General features: G+C 37.6%; 2 protein-coding genes across 2 annotated transcripts in view; one reads left to right on the top strand and one right to left on the bottom strand.

The window, feature by feature from the left end:
* The window catches only part of ccdc80l1 (coiled-coil domain containing 80 like 1), a 7,994-nt gene extending 2,724 nt beyond the window's left edge, over positions 1–5,270 (top strand). The window contains exons 4-8 of the mRNA XM_027133683.2: positions 1–73; positions 166–317; positions 776–879; positions 1,807–1,890; positions 4,349–5,270. The exon at positions 1–73 is cut by the window's left edge and continues 64 nt beyond it. Of these exons, the coding sequence (XP_026989484.2) occupies positions 1–73; positions 166–317; positions 776–879; positions 1,807–1,890; positions 4,349–4,647 (712 nt within the window). The 3' untranslated portion in view covers positions 4,648–5,270. The remainder of the gene's footprint in view (positions 74–165; positions 318–775; positions 880–1,806; positions 1,891–4,348) is intronic.
* A 419-nt stretch (positions 5,271–5,689) lies between these two features.
* On the bottom strand, positions 5,690–14,409 carry slc19a2 (solute carrier family 19 member 2). The gene is made up of 6 exons (XM_027133658.2): positions 14,190–14,409; positions 11,004–11,555; positions 9,984–10,224; positions 9,711–9,903; positions 9,139–9,280; positions 5,690–8,857 (listed from the first exon to the last, which is right to left on the bottom strand). Exons 1-6 carry the CDS (start codon positions 14,316–14,318, stop codon positions 8,693–8,695), a joined length of 1,422 nt encoding a protein of 473 aa, XP_026989459.1. The 5' UTR covers positions 14,319–14,409; the 3' UTR covers positions 5,690–8,692.
* Between the last annotated feature and the right edge of the window lie 219 nt (positions 14,410–14,628).

Raw genomic sequence — 14,628 nt, 5'->3', positions numbered from 1 at the left:
CTTCCGGAAGGGGCTTGGCATGGTTTACAATGACTTCTACATGGTGCTGACCGACTTTGACATGAAAGTGAAGGTTTGTTTTCTTTTATCGCTAATCAGCCAGAGTAGAATTGAGAGATTCACAAATCATTTACAGTTGAATGATTTGCCTGTTTTGTGCCACAGCAACAGTATGAAGTACCTATTATCATGAAGGCAGTGTTTGACTACATCGACACATTCTCAACACGCCTCAAAGAGATGGAGCTTCAAAGGAAGTTTGGAATTGCTTGCAAGAAAGAAGACAAGTCCAGAACGCTGGAGAATTTCCTCTCTAGGTTTCTAGTGGTTTTTAATGACACTATATGATCATTAACTTAATTATTTGCTGTTTGTATTATACAAGATTCTGCATTATACAAGATTCTACGACCCAAATGTACTATACTGTTAAGTGCAAATGTTTGTAAAGTCAAAATCACTTTAAAACCAGTTCTGTTTCGAATATAATATAAATATGCTCTAGCAAAGGTTAGACCCATCCTTGTCTGTATAGAGCGGGTTGTGGCAAGAAAAAGTTTTGGGGGTTTTTTGCTTAATTTTTCCCTTATGTTGTAGACTGTTGTTTCAATGGAAGATACACCCACATCCCTTTTTTTCTGTAAAATTCTAAATATTTGTGTTTGACTGTATAGTGGTTATTAAATGAAAATTATCTTTGTGATGTAACATTTGGATCACACATTGCTTACAATATAAATTTGGCTTGAGTGTGTATATCTCATTGTTGTTCAAGGTTTCGCTGGAGACGAAGGCTGCTCATTATCTCCACCCCTGATGAAGAGGAGTGGGCTTATCAGCAGCAGCTCCATGCCCTGACCAGTCAGGCCTGCAACTTGGGTGAGAGCAAAATAACCGTTAAATTCCCGTTAAAACCCGAGAAAAAACGAGAATTACACAGAGCTACAATTTCATTTCATAATAATAACATACTACTGTTTCTTACCTAAAAAAAAGAGAAAGAACGAAACAAACATACAGTGTGATCATAGGGTTAAAAGTATAAGCCAGTGTTGCCTTTAATATGGTCATTTTGTGTTCAATAAATGTCATTAAGCTTTAGCTGTATCAGTCTCTCTGTCTAGAAATGGTATTTTTGGTTTGTTGTCTGTTACATTAGTGCGACATACGGTAGCGTTTTCTAGTTCTGGTGTAAGAGAACACCTGCATTGCACAATTTAGAGTTTTCTCTGCTTAAACACAAACACAAACTTAAACTCAATTACCTGGCAACTGGCTATTATCAGATAACCGGAGAAAACACTACAGTGTGCAGCATTTTACATTGAATGAGAAACACTGATGCTAAATAGTCAAGGCTTTATTTTGTTTTTTTCTTGGCTTTTTCTGCATTTCCTGACTCACTTGGTAAGATGCTTTCTTTAAATACTATAAAGGACATCTGCAAACATTCCCTAAGGGAATTTACTCTCCTTCTGCCAATTACTGTACATGTGTACTGTTGCCATTTTAGTTTGCTGTGTTTGCCAGGGGTGTTACCCAAACGGCCTTATTGAAGAAAAGTGTTTTGGTTGCTTTTACTGGCTTTATTATATCTTGTTTGTTGTGAAGAAGTCACCATTTGTACAATTGCGCAGTTGAGGTCACTAATGAAATGAAGATGGTTTCCTTTAGGAGCTTATTTACAAAATGAAATTATGTATAAAATGAAATAAAAAAAAGTCATTAGAGATCTTTACTTCCAATCTATGAGATCACATTGTTGTAATATTTGAAATGACCCGTGTATCTTCTCTCGTGCATCAGGGCTGCGTCACATGTCTGTGTTAAAGCTGGCCGGGAGAGCCATGGAGGACATGGGTGGAGTCTTGGAGCTCTATCCAATCAATGGTAAGAGAGGTGACTTGTACTGATATTATACCACTATGATGTCATAATAAATAAAATAATATGTATTTTAAAGAAAAGAAGCTAATTAAGTTGCCACATTAATTATTATTTGTTCCAATGTTAATGACCTACACTGATTGCTTTATTTATGTCCAAAGGTAATTTAAATAAATAAATGGCAGTATTTTTGTTGATGTTTGCTTCACAGTTTTGGGGGTTTAATTTCTGTATGCAAGCTTATGAGCTTGCATGTTTCTGCCATGCTTTAGGATCTGCTTTGAGTACTCCAACGACATGTGTAGTAGGGTGATTGGCATCTCTAATTGTCTGTAATGTGTGACTTGGTGTATAAGTGTGTGATTGTGCTCTGCAGTACCCTGTTTTGGATAAGGGGTTCAGAAATTGGATGGATGGACGGATGGATTGATGGCTGGATGGAGGTTCATGATGCTAGTATTGGAACTGGCTATTCAGTTTCACTTGTGAATTTTGCCAGTTAACAAGCAGTTACAATGCTTCAGTATACTGCACGGTTCACTGATATACTCTCTGCAGTTTTGGTATGAAGAGGAAAGGGACAACCTTTCAGTATCCCATAGAATCCACACCAAGGCAAAATGTTCACTGTTCTGATGGACAAATGAAGCCAATAGATGGCACTGTCCAGTAATCTTTTAACCCAATTATTACCCAAGTTCCAGGTTTAGATTTAGATAAAGACTCGAAGGCGTTGCAGTGGTTAATTGTGTGCATTTCTGTTGTACAATTACTCAGACACTTTATTAGTGACACTACATTTAAAGTGGTTAGGACCCCTTTTGCTCCCAGTTTTTTATGTTATGGATTCCACAAGATGTTGGAAACATTATATGGAGATTGTGGTTCATGTTGACATGATCATGTCCCATAAGTACTACATATTTATCATCTGCACATTCATGCTGCAAATCTCTCATTTTACCCCATTCCTGACTGTACTATAAGCTGTTAAAATATACTCAGCTTATCGTCAAGTTCAACAAACTAGTTTGAGATAACTTGTGCTTTGTGCCAAGGCAACATTATTTATGCTGAAAATAGCCATAAAAAGATGGGAAAATTGTGGCCATAAAGGGTTTGCACATGGTCAGCAAACATGCTCAGATAGACTGTAGCATTTAAAGGATGAAAGTCTGTGTGCTAATCAAGTCAAGAAGCTTTTATTGTCATTTCAACCATATATAGCTGTTGCAGACAAAAAATTACAAGACGATACAAAAAAGACAATACACAAAGACAATAAACAGAAACAGTGCCGAATACTGTAAATACTGTATGTTCAACAATATTGCGTGCAGTAATACTAGAATGAACCCAGTGTTATAGCAGCAGTAACCTGAAGTAATGTAAAGTATTGTGCAAAACGACTGAAATGTGAGACAGTATGTGCAGAGCAAAATGAGTGTGCAAAAACAGCATGTAAACAGGTTCATGGATGCATATTGGAAGAGTATGTATTTGGTGTAGGTCTGTGCAGTCCATACAGTTGATGTGTGCATGTGTGTGTTGTGCTCAGTACAGTTCAGTTATTAAGGAGTCTGATGGCTTGTGGGAAGAAACTGTTACACAGTCTGGTCGTGAGGGCTTGAATGCTTCGGTACCTTTTTGCAGACTGCAGGAGTGTAAAGAGTGTGTGTGAGGGGTGTGTGGGGTCATGCACAATGCTGTTGGCTTTGCGGATGCAGCATGTGGTGTAAATGTAGGAGGAAAGAGAGACTCCAATGATCTTCTCAGCTGTCCTCACTATCCGCTGCAGGGTGCACACTGTATATGTGTACCAAGAAAACATTTCCCACATAATTATACCAGCAAGCTGCAAACTGAACTGTTGACATATGGTAGGTTGAGATCCTGGATTCAACTCAGAAATCAAGATTTGTCATACCAGGTGACTTTTATTTCATATGTTTTTAACTGTTTACTGGTGTGAGCCTGTGCTCATTATAATCTCAGGAGATGTGGTCTTTTATAGCTTTTAATTCTGAGTTGTTGTGTGTTCTGAGATGCTTTTCTACTCTCCATGGGTGTAGAGAGTGCCTGTGTTACCATAGACTTCCTGTCCACTTGAAATACTTTGGTTATTTTCCTCTGAACTTCTCATTTCTGCTTGTATGACTAATGCTCACTGGATGTCTTTGGTGTTTTTGCATCAATCTGTGTGAACTGTGTAAATTCTAGAGACTGTTGTGCCAGGAGATCAGCAGCTTCTGAAATTCTGTAGACTAAACCAACATTCAGAGGCAATGTATAGTTAGTATAGTTTGTTAGGAACATTAACTGAAGCTCTTGACTGCATGATATTATGCATTGCATTGCTGCTGATTGGATAACTGCATACATGTGCAGATCTTTATAAAGTGTGCTTTGTAAATGATGCTTGTTACATTTCCTTCATGTTCTTTCCTATTCAATATCACAGGAAGTGCAACGGTGGAGCGGGAGGACCTTTCTGCCTCCCTAGTGCATGACATTAGAAATTACTTCCAGGTCAGTGCGGATTATTTCTCCATGTTGCTGGTGGGCAAAGACGGTAACGTGAAGTCCTGGTACCCGTCACCCATGTGGTCCATGTCCATCATCTACGAACTGATCGACTCCATGCAGCTGCGCAGGCAGGAGATGGCCATCCAGCAGTCACTGGGCATGCGCTGTCCTGAAGAAGATTACGGTCACCATGAAGAATATCATGAAGGCTATCATCATGGCTATGGTTACTAACCCAGTAGAAAAAGAAGAAAAATACTTCCCTTTGAAGCCTCAGTGACCATTGATTTTTTTTCTTCTTCAACCCTAAGGTGCAGAAAGCAGCTAGACTTTGATAAATTTGTGACTAAGATAACACTATGGTTGTACTCTGTAGCGTTACTCTTATATTTCTGAGGCCTTTCTCTTTTTCAGTAGTTGAATTATTACTATCAGTGTTATAAGAATTACAATTTAGTGTAATTTAAAAGGTTCAGGTACGCTGGCGTCTCACAGCTCCAGGGTTCCTGTGTCAAGCCTGAACTCAGGTGTAGAGTATGTGCTTCTTCTTCACATGACTGTATGGTTTTCCTCTGGTTTCTGTTTTTTTCCAACAACATGCTGGTAAGCGTATTGGCTACACTAATATCCGCTTAAGTGTCATGGTGTGCAAATGGTGCCCTGTAATGATGTAGCTGATGTCCAATTCAAGGTGTGTTACTGCTTTGTAGCCAGTGGAATATTCTCTGGATCTGATAAAACCCTGTCCAGGATGAAGTACATACTGAATAGAAATAAATGAATTATGTACTTTGAATGTATTCTTGTTTTTTAAAGTTTTTTACAACAGTGGTTTAAATAAATAATTGTGTTACTCATTTGTTAATTACTGTCTTTATCGGGACAATGAATTTAACAGACTGAAAATCAAACTATATTAAATATGGCTGTTTTAAATAATATTTGTTACATTGTTGGGGAATTGGAACGAATCAGAAGGACTTGCTGTGTCGTGCTGCCCTCTGTCAGATGTAGCGATGGAGTGCAGAAATAAAGGACAGGAAACTAAGTAGGCAGCGATGGAGGATGCACTGATTAACTGAGAGGGGGTGGGGGAGAAGACTGTCCCATGCTATGCAGTTTGTTTTCTGCAACACTTCTGACCCTCATCATAACTGGTCTAATATTTATTTGAATAAAATTCAGTTATGTTGTATGGAATGTGTATACATGTTCTCACCATGGCCACATGGGTTTTCTCCCAGGTTTATCTCAAGAAAACACAAAACCATGAGCATATTTCTTAAACAGAAACTTTACTATTGAAAAATTCTAATTTAATAACAGTCTAAAAATGATTAAAAAAATTAAACAAATGCATACTAATTTATTCAATGTAAACAGAAATGTAGAGGCGTAGAATAAGAGTGAATAATCAGGACTATCTGGTTTTAAAATAAATGACAATATATGACAAATAATGACATTAAAGAGAATGTTAATTAAATATTACAATTTGTTTTTATAGTTCAAATAAATTCCAAATTTTCACATCTAAAATGACTTCAAAACAAAAGACACTTTACAAACAAAAGACGATTTGAGCACAGCAATATTCAAGATCGCCCTAAATGCCGTAAAGTTACAAAATTAAGGACAAGTACAAGGCTTTGGGGCTTCTAAGTGCTGATGGTATGATCATGATTAATAATCAATCATATACAGTATGTGCAATTGCAATACATAACCTAACTAAATATACAATACTGCTCTTTTTGAAGGTTTTTAACTATTCAGAGCTTTAAGGATCGTACATAGTTCATTGATTGCGTAGTGGTTTAGTTTTCCATACAGTAGATTCACATTAGAATGCATTCTCTCAGAACACAGGCAAGTTATCCATACGGTTTCACTACACAGCGTCTGCCTGTAAGGAGCTGGTGCAGTAACAGTGCAAATATAACAAGTCAGAGCTTGAGGATGAAAAGAGACGGATTACAGAGATGAAGGACGCACCACATTATAAAATGTTTGAGAGATCATTAGCCAGACTGGTGTCTGTTACAATCCTACAAGCATTAAAGCACTGTGGATAAAGCTGTGTAGTTGTGTAGATTCGGTCTGTTCTTGATCCAGCCTGCACAGATGAATCCTACAAATCTCATATGAACATCTAGAAATATAATTTTTTTTTCCTTCGGTCGCTATTTGTTTGGGATCACTACATCGGATCTTCCGATCCACATGTTTGATTTTGGCACAGGTTTTATACAAGGTTTTTTTTCCCCCTAAGGCAACACAACCCTGTCATTTTATCCAGGCTTGGGTTGAGAGTTAACCCCCCCTAACAGACTGGGTCAGTTCCCTGCCTGAGAATCAATCCCCAGCCACGAGAGCTGCTAGACCACCAGGGACTGCAAGTGGAAACAACTAAACATAACTGATTGTAACTTTGTGCTTTAATATAATCTCAACCTGTAACTGTGCCATATGCCAAGATAACCTTGTACTGAAACTGATAGGCAACCAATAAAAATGAGAGCAAGCGGATTTCTGTGTGACTTACCAAAATATTTAGCCTCTAGTTAATGACAGAGAGGAAGAATATATTGACAGATAAAGGACGTGTATTGCAGAGGTTATAGCTGTCCGAAAATCATCTACCTTCAATTTAAATACTGAAATGAAGCAAGTCAAGCAAGAACTGCAGCATTCTAGAGCTCATTATTTGGCAACCGCCAGCGGTTGACACTTACAGCACATTTTACGCAATCACAGTGCCTGTACTTCATACGAACCCAAGAATGACTAAGACAAATATAAAGAAAAGAAAGAAGAAAAAGATGAAAATCTGTTCTGTGGACTGCAAACAAATGCCCTAATTTCTCAATTAACTTAAAGAAAAGTCTCTGAAGGAAAAACAAAAACAAAAACACAATCACACTAGCACATGATACAGTAATTTAAAAAAAAAAAGCATTAAAAAATGTTTAAAAAAAAGAAAAGGCACTTCAAATAGTGTCCATTGTACAGCATGGATATTCAACTAAAATACAGTGCTGTGCAAAAGTTTTGGCATCCTATACCTTTAGTACACATTTTGTTGTGCGTTTCATGACTGTTGCACGTTAGTAATTTCCAAAAGAAAAGAAAAAATTACAGAAAACTGTTTGAATGCCAGTAAAGAACAGTAATATTTTACTCTTTAATATGTACCAGCTAAATTCCTTATAAAAACTGATTTTTTTAAAATTGGCTTGTCACATTAATACATTAGCTTTAATAGATTGTTATTGTATACTGCTCTTTATAGCAGTTTGTTCATGTAATAAAAAGAATTTTATTACATTTCCTTTACTGCACTTCTTTGCATGTACTCAAGACTTTTGGACAGCACTATATGTATGTGAAGGTCCAGTTCAATAAAATTCCTTCTGTACCTCACTCTTGATATCATCTACAATGACTGCGTGACGAGATGAGTTACCTTCTGATGTGTAACCGTAACATAATGTGACTACATACAGTGATTCAGTTTTTACTGGCAACAATTCCTCCTTTTCTAAATCACTTGAAGTTTTTGGTGAAAGAGCAAACAGTTTGGAGCAAGAAACAAGGATGCAGCATGTATAGAGGTCCTTCATTTTCCACGACGTTAGAGACAAATCAAGTGTGGTAATAGTGGTGACATTTTTTGAATCACTATGTCGAAGACAATTTACACGTTGTAGTGTTTCATAATGGGGCTTCTGTTCTTGCTTTTGAGTTGCATCAGACTTTGAAGACGCGAGATAGAGAGAAGAAAAAAAAAAGATTTCTATAAACACACAGGAAACAGAGGATCCTCTACAGAAGCAGAGATGGACTGTGTTTAGAAAGGAGTTGTTGAACTTTTTCATACAGTGAAATATCCAGCTACAGTAATTTTGGAGTTCAGTGCAATAATTTGCTAGGTCCAAATGATTAATTAATTGCTGATAATGACCTTCTACACAACACTAAATGTACTTCCACACACAACCATCAACACACTTATCTGGCCACCTTTCCGTGTATAATGAATTACAAATTTTGGTCTTGTTTCTTTGCTGTCTTGTTCTTTAGCTCTTTCTTTCTAACTATAAACAGTAATCATAGTCTACATGTGTTTGCTTTGTTATTGCTGAAACTACACACAGCACTAAATCTAGCCTCTACTCCATTATTAGTGCTTTTACAATACATCACGCTTTTAATAAATAACCTTGTTTGAGTGAAAAGTGCTGAAAGTATTGATCAGGAATTATTTCATACTGCTGTCTTAGGGGATGTGAGTCTCTGAAGAGGAGGAGTCTGTTTGCTGTTCAGTGTCTGCGCTCTCAGTTTTTACACCATCAGCAGCACTACGGCCTGTAACCACTTTATACAACCCAGCAATGAGGAAGATCACTGCGATTGCAGCAAAATAACTACCGTAGATCAGGAACTGCAGAAGGAACAAGAAACATGTTAGCTATTTGCAGCATGTTTGTGCCACAATGATTAACAAAAACGCTTTATGTGTCTAACTGAATCCCAAACATTCGGTTGTCCATGTACTTTTGGCTATTTAGTGTATGAGATTTGGCCTGTGGTATCTTAGCATTTGCATACAAGTGTATTTGTACGCTTTGCAATCAGAAACTTGAGTTTATATTATAAGTTCACCAGAAGTCAAGGAATATCATGTATAATGTATATGCAATTTTGACGTTCTTCTTCTTTTACCTGGGGAAAAATATCAAGGCCCAAGCCAGCAGAGTCGACCACAATCAGAGTAAGCAGCGTTTGTAGCAGTAAAGCCACGAATGTGTTCACGCCAAACACTAAGGCATATCTCTTCATACTTAGATTAGTGGCAATCTGGAACCTGCAAAAAAAAAGGCGTGAAAATAGGGGAAAATTTAAACTTCACGTAGGAAAGCATTAAAGTCCAAGTATGTAATTATTCAATTAGGGAAATTGTTATGAAGGTTTTAAAGTAGTCTGTCTAAGTGGATTTGTCTTAACATTTAGCAGTTTTTCAAAACTGTGTATAAATGCATATTTTTCTTAGTTTAGGTTCAAACATATTATTTAATATGTAATATTATATAATATTTACAGTGTAATACAGTGGTATTCATTACCACAGTATACAGTCAATAGTGATCACAAAAATGGTGCAATAACCTTAGGGTTTAAGCATTGTATTCCGTTTTTTTTTTAAGGTGTGGGGTGGGGTGGGGTGGGTGTTCAGAAATGTAAACTGAAGATCTGCATAAAACAAGACAGCTGACAAAGATTGAGCTCAATCTTACGTTGCTATAGTGATGAGCAACATGTAGGTGGCCCGGAAGATCACGTAAGCAGTGTAGCACACCCAGATATTCCTGACTGTGTCCATCACGTACACAGCTACGGCAATGACGATGGAGAAAATGCAGAGTGCGAGTTCCCCCCACACTGCCCATGGCACCTTAACCAATCCTACACAGAAAGCAGCAAGGGCACCTTGGGGGAAAAAAGAAAAAAAATTGTCATAAAAAGAATTTTTGGTTTATGACAAACTTGGTAAAAGAGTGTGGGCATACCGAGCAATGTGGATATGGTCTCTACATAACCATTGTAGATCTCAAAATCTTTTGAAGGCAGGATATTCTCCCACAGAACCTGGGTGTAATTTATCACTTGGAAGTAGCCACAGGTAGACAAAGCCCACCACACTGACCAGGCCAGGAGAGTGCGGCAGGAATAACACTTCACAAAATCTGCTCCAAGACTCTTCAAGACCTCCACAAGACTTCCAGTGCCACCATGTTTCTCCTTCAAGATCTGACAGAAAAATAAAATGTTATCTTGTGGCCCACAAAATAATGTACGCTGTGTGTTTATGCCACTGGAAAGCCTAAGGTACATAAAAGGAAGTGGAAGTGGTCCTTTCTGGTTTGAACACTTAAACTAGTGAATAAATACATAATTTACTCAAAATAACAGACGTTATTTAAGTGTTTAAAAAAACAAACAGCTACAGTTCTCCGGTACATGACTGAACCCCCAAGAATTGGTCATTAGGCAACAACAAAATTAACTTAATTACATAATTAATTTCAGTTCCTGTGAAACCAATGAGTAAAAGTATCATGCTGAGATTTTTTCTTGATGATTGACGTATAAAAGCACATTCAGGGTCTTCGATGTTCTTTCAGTCAGATTTTTCAGTAGCGCAACATAACAACCGTTAAAAAATATATATAATAAATAAAATATAAATAAATAAATAAAAAGTAGAATAACTGATGTACAAGCTCTCACTGCCACAGAAATCATGTTCTTAAGAAAGAAAAGAAGCTCCATGTTTACTCTGAGCAGGAAAACTGCTGATAACAGCAAAATCTCAAATTGTATTGTGAAAGTTTTAGGTTATCATCAGGACTAAAGATTCTCATACCCCAGAGCTCAAAGCTGCTCAGCATGCGGTGATTAACTGCTATAAAGCAGCTCTGTTCATTCGGTCTGTTATTCACAGCACTGTGTCACTGACTGTTTTCTCAAAGATAATATTTTATTCCTTACATATTAAAGGTTCTAGTGAGTAATAAAACAATACCAACCTTGGTGCCTTCATTATCACCAAGTGGCACTTTGCACTCATAGTCTTCTGACTTATCAGCAAGCTCCTGTGCCGTCTTGTCCTGAGGTCTGCTCTCACGCTGGTGGAAAAACAGGCTCTTGCAGGGCATGGGCAAAAACCATGGTGCCAGAAATGCCACGCAGGACGAGGACAGTGTGACGATGCTGAGGGTAAGCAACGGAACATGGGCTACTGACACCAGTATCTGTCCAATAAGTGATCCTACAGCGGATCCCAGCAGAGTGACGCTGCGGCAGAAACCAGTCACTTTCTGGTAGCTGGACGGCTCGACCACACTGTAGATGTAGGAATAGTACGCAATCTCAGTGGCTGTAGCCACACCAAAGAAGAACTCTAGAAATTGTATTGCCAGCACACCCTGGGCTTTCACTAGCATCACGTAGGTGATGATGTAACTGGTTGCCTGGAGGATGAGCACAGGCTTGTAACGGAGGTAATCCGTAGCCAGGAAAACAGGAAACAGTAAGACCAGGTAGGAATACGTCCATAGTGGATAGATCTCATTCACAACCTAGACAAAAAATATTAGATTAGATTCCACCATTTCTCTTAACATTAAAATGCTTTAAAAAAAGTTCTTACACTGACCTACCCTTCTGATCTCATCCTATTTCTCCTAACACTCCTTCCAAAGCTTATGAAGTCATATTAATGTTACTTCAGAATCTTACTTCTTAATATTACTCCAGAACCAGCACTGGCTCCCCATACAACATTGTTTAGAGATTCCCCATCTTGCCATAGTAGTAACCATACTAACCATACTCCAAACATGTACATTCATGCCATGTTTATTCTGAATGCCAAACAAAATCAACAGAAAAGCTGCAACCCTTTTAGATTTAATAAAAACAAAACAAAAAAACAGGTCTGTTTTCCAGGTCCTTTTGTTCTGTTTATACATTGATTAATTGACTTTAGTTTAAAGATTTCAGGAAAAAGGGAAAGATGAAATAAGCCATCTAGTTTAAGTTGGTTATACCTGTAGATGCGTCTCAGATTGCATACTTCTGCACTATTCTAGGCCATTTTTAGTATAAATATTGTGAGTACTGTGTACACGTTAAAAATTCCCACAGGAAGAATTGCACTTCAAGTACCTGGATGATTTGTTTATTCAACTGAGAAAAGGTATCATATTATAGGTGTCATATTATTGACATTTTATGCGCTCAGCTCTCCCAGCTTTGCTTATGTAGTGGAAAAGGGGTTTACAGGCGCTGACTTTTCTGCATAAGAAAAAGCTTTCACGAGCCAACTATGCTTAAAACACCACATCTTACAAATGTCTTCTAAATTAGTACAGATTGTGGGATTTATTCTTGGAACATTTCAACATACAAGAATATTAGAGAGTGTTGCACAGTGTGTAATCATGAGTCACTGATTTTACAGGAATTTACAGTCTGGAATTGAAAAAAAATCAGCCCCAGCCTCGCGCCTTCTCATCAGTGTGTCCATTTCTCTTACAAAACCACTGGTGGTGCTGTTGTACTTGAAAATTCCAGAAAATTCAACATATAACTACTATTTTTCTGAACAGCAAATAATCTGAAGTGTATGTCAAAAATTCTGTATTTATTTGCATTTTTCTTTCATCTAGATATTCAAAGCCATTGTGACTACTTATTTTGCCCATTTTTTTGTGACTACTTATTTTGCCCCAAGACATGCACAAGAAGTCAAGTTATTAGCATTCAATTGGTTACAGAGTTATCATGCTAGCTAACATTTTAGATACAGACAGAGACAGACAGACAGACAGACAGACAGACAGACAGATAGATAGATAGATAGATAGATAGTGTTAGTTAAACTTAGCTAATGTTTTCACTCAGTCAGGGCATGATTTAAAGCATCAATCAGGGTGTGATTTAAAGCATCACTCGTTTTCTTTTTCTTTCAATTCATTTACACATTTATTTAACAAATAAACATCTTTTACTCACCACAGTGTTCATTTGGTTATGAAATTGTGCTTTTATTAAAGTAAAGCCAGTGTATTTTTTGTGTTACCTCAGGGTACAATTTCTTTATAAACGTCTTATGAGCTATAGTGATTAAAACACAACAGGGCACGAGGACACGATTATGTCTTGTGAACCAGAATTAGGCAATAAAGGCGCACTGTTCCATGGAGCTGACTACAGCTTCAACTGTCACGTTTAGTTTAGTGTTGATTCACCACACGTGAAAGCACGCATATGGCATCCACTGTACTTCGCTCTCCAGTTGTTTTAGTGTTTTTTTTTATTATTTACTGATAGATAAACAAAAACCACTATGACACAATACTGTACAAGTGACACTATACTGTACAATACTGTACAAGTGACACTATACTGTACAATACTGTACAAGTGACACTATACTGTACAAGTGACACTATACTGTACAAGTGACACTATACTGTACAATACTGTACAAGTGACACTATACAACACTGTACAAGTGACACTATACTGTACAATACTGTACAAGTGACACAATACTGTACAAGTGACACAATACTGTACACGTGACACAATACTGTACAAGTGACACTATACTGTACAAGTGACACTATACAATACTGTACATGTGACACTATACTGTACAATACTGTACAAGTGACACTATACTGTACAAGTGACACTATACAATACTGTACAAGTGACACTATACTGTACAATACTGTACAAGTGACACTATACTGTACAAGTGACACTATACAATACTGTACAAGTGACACTATACTGTACAAGTGACACTATACTGTACAATACTGTACAAGTGACACTATACTGTACAATACTGTACAAGTGACTATACTGTACAACTGTACATGAGACACGATACTCTACATGAGACACGATACTCTACATGAGACACGATACTCTACATGAGACACGATACTCTACATGAGACACGATACTCTACATGAGACACGATACTCTACATGAGACACGATACTCTACATGTGTCACTCTTCAATACTTTCAAACAGCAATGAAATCTCATGCAAATGAATGTATAAAACAAAAAAGTTGCATTAACCGACAGATGGATGGCGAGGACACTACAGACTTTAACACAGTGAAATGTTTTTATTCAGTTTCATCTTGTAGTCTGTAGTTACATCATCTTCAGTCACGTGCGCACTCACCTCTCTCTCAGTCAGGTTTTTGTCCGGTCCAATCAGGAAGGCGGTGAGAAAAGGCTCTGATGGTCTGAGATTGGAGAAAAAGCCATAGATACACAACAAAACTGTGGGATAAAGCCATGTTTCAGACATTACAAACACTAATGTTTTCGCATGACCTTCTTGCTATGTCTGATGTTCTTTTCTCGCCGCTCCAGTGAAGTTACTATATACTTATGGCGCAGGAAGATGACGAAACGAAAGTAACGTAACCAATCGTGTAGCTTGATTCTTGCACGCATGCCAACGCCTCCGACACGCCCCTTCTACCATCATCAGACTACTTAAACCTGAATGTGGCGCTAAAAATGACTTGTGTATTTGTGTGTGAGTGTATGTGAGTTTGTGTGTATATGTGTATGAGTGTGTGTTTGTGTGTGTGTGTGTGAGTGTATGTGTGTTT

Source organism: Tachysurus fulvidraco, chromosome 5, assembly GCF_022655615.1.
Source record: "Tachysurus fulvidraco isolate hzauxx_2018 chromosome 5, HZAU_PFXX_2.0, whole genome shotgun sequence".
In the NCBI taxonomy this organism is placed as follows: Eukaryota; Metazoa; Chordata; class Actinopteri; order Siluriformes; family Bagridae; genus Tachysurus; species Tachysurus fulvidraco.
Note: the sequence above shows the minus strand (reverse complement) of the source record. Positions and strands in the feature narration are given on the sequence as shown.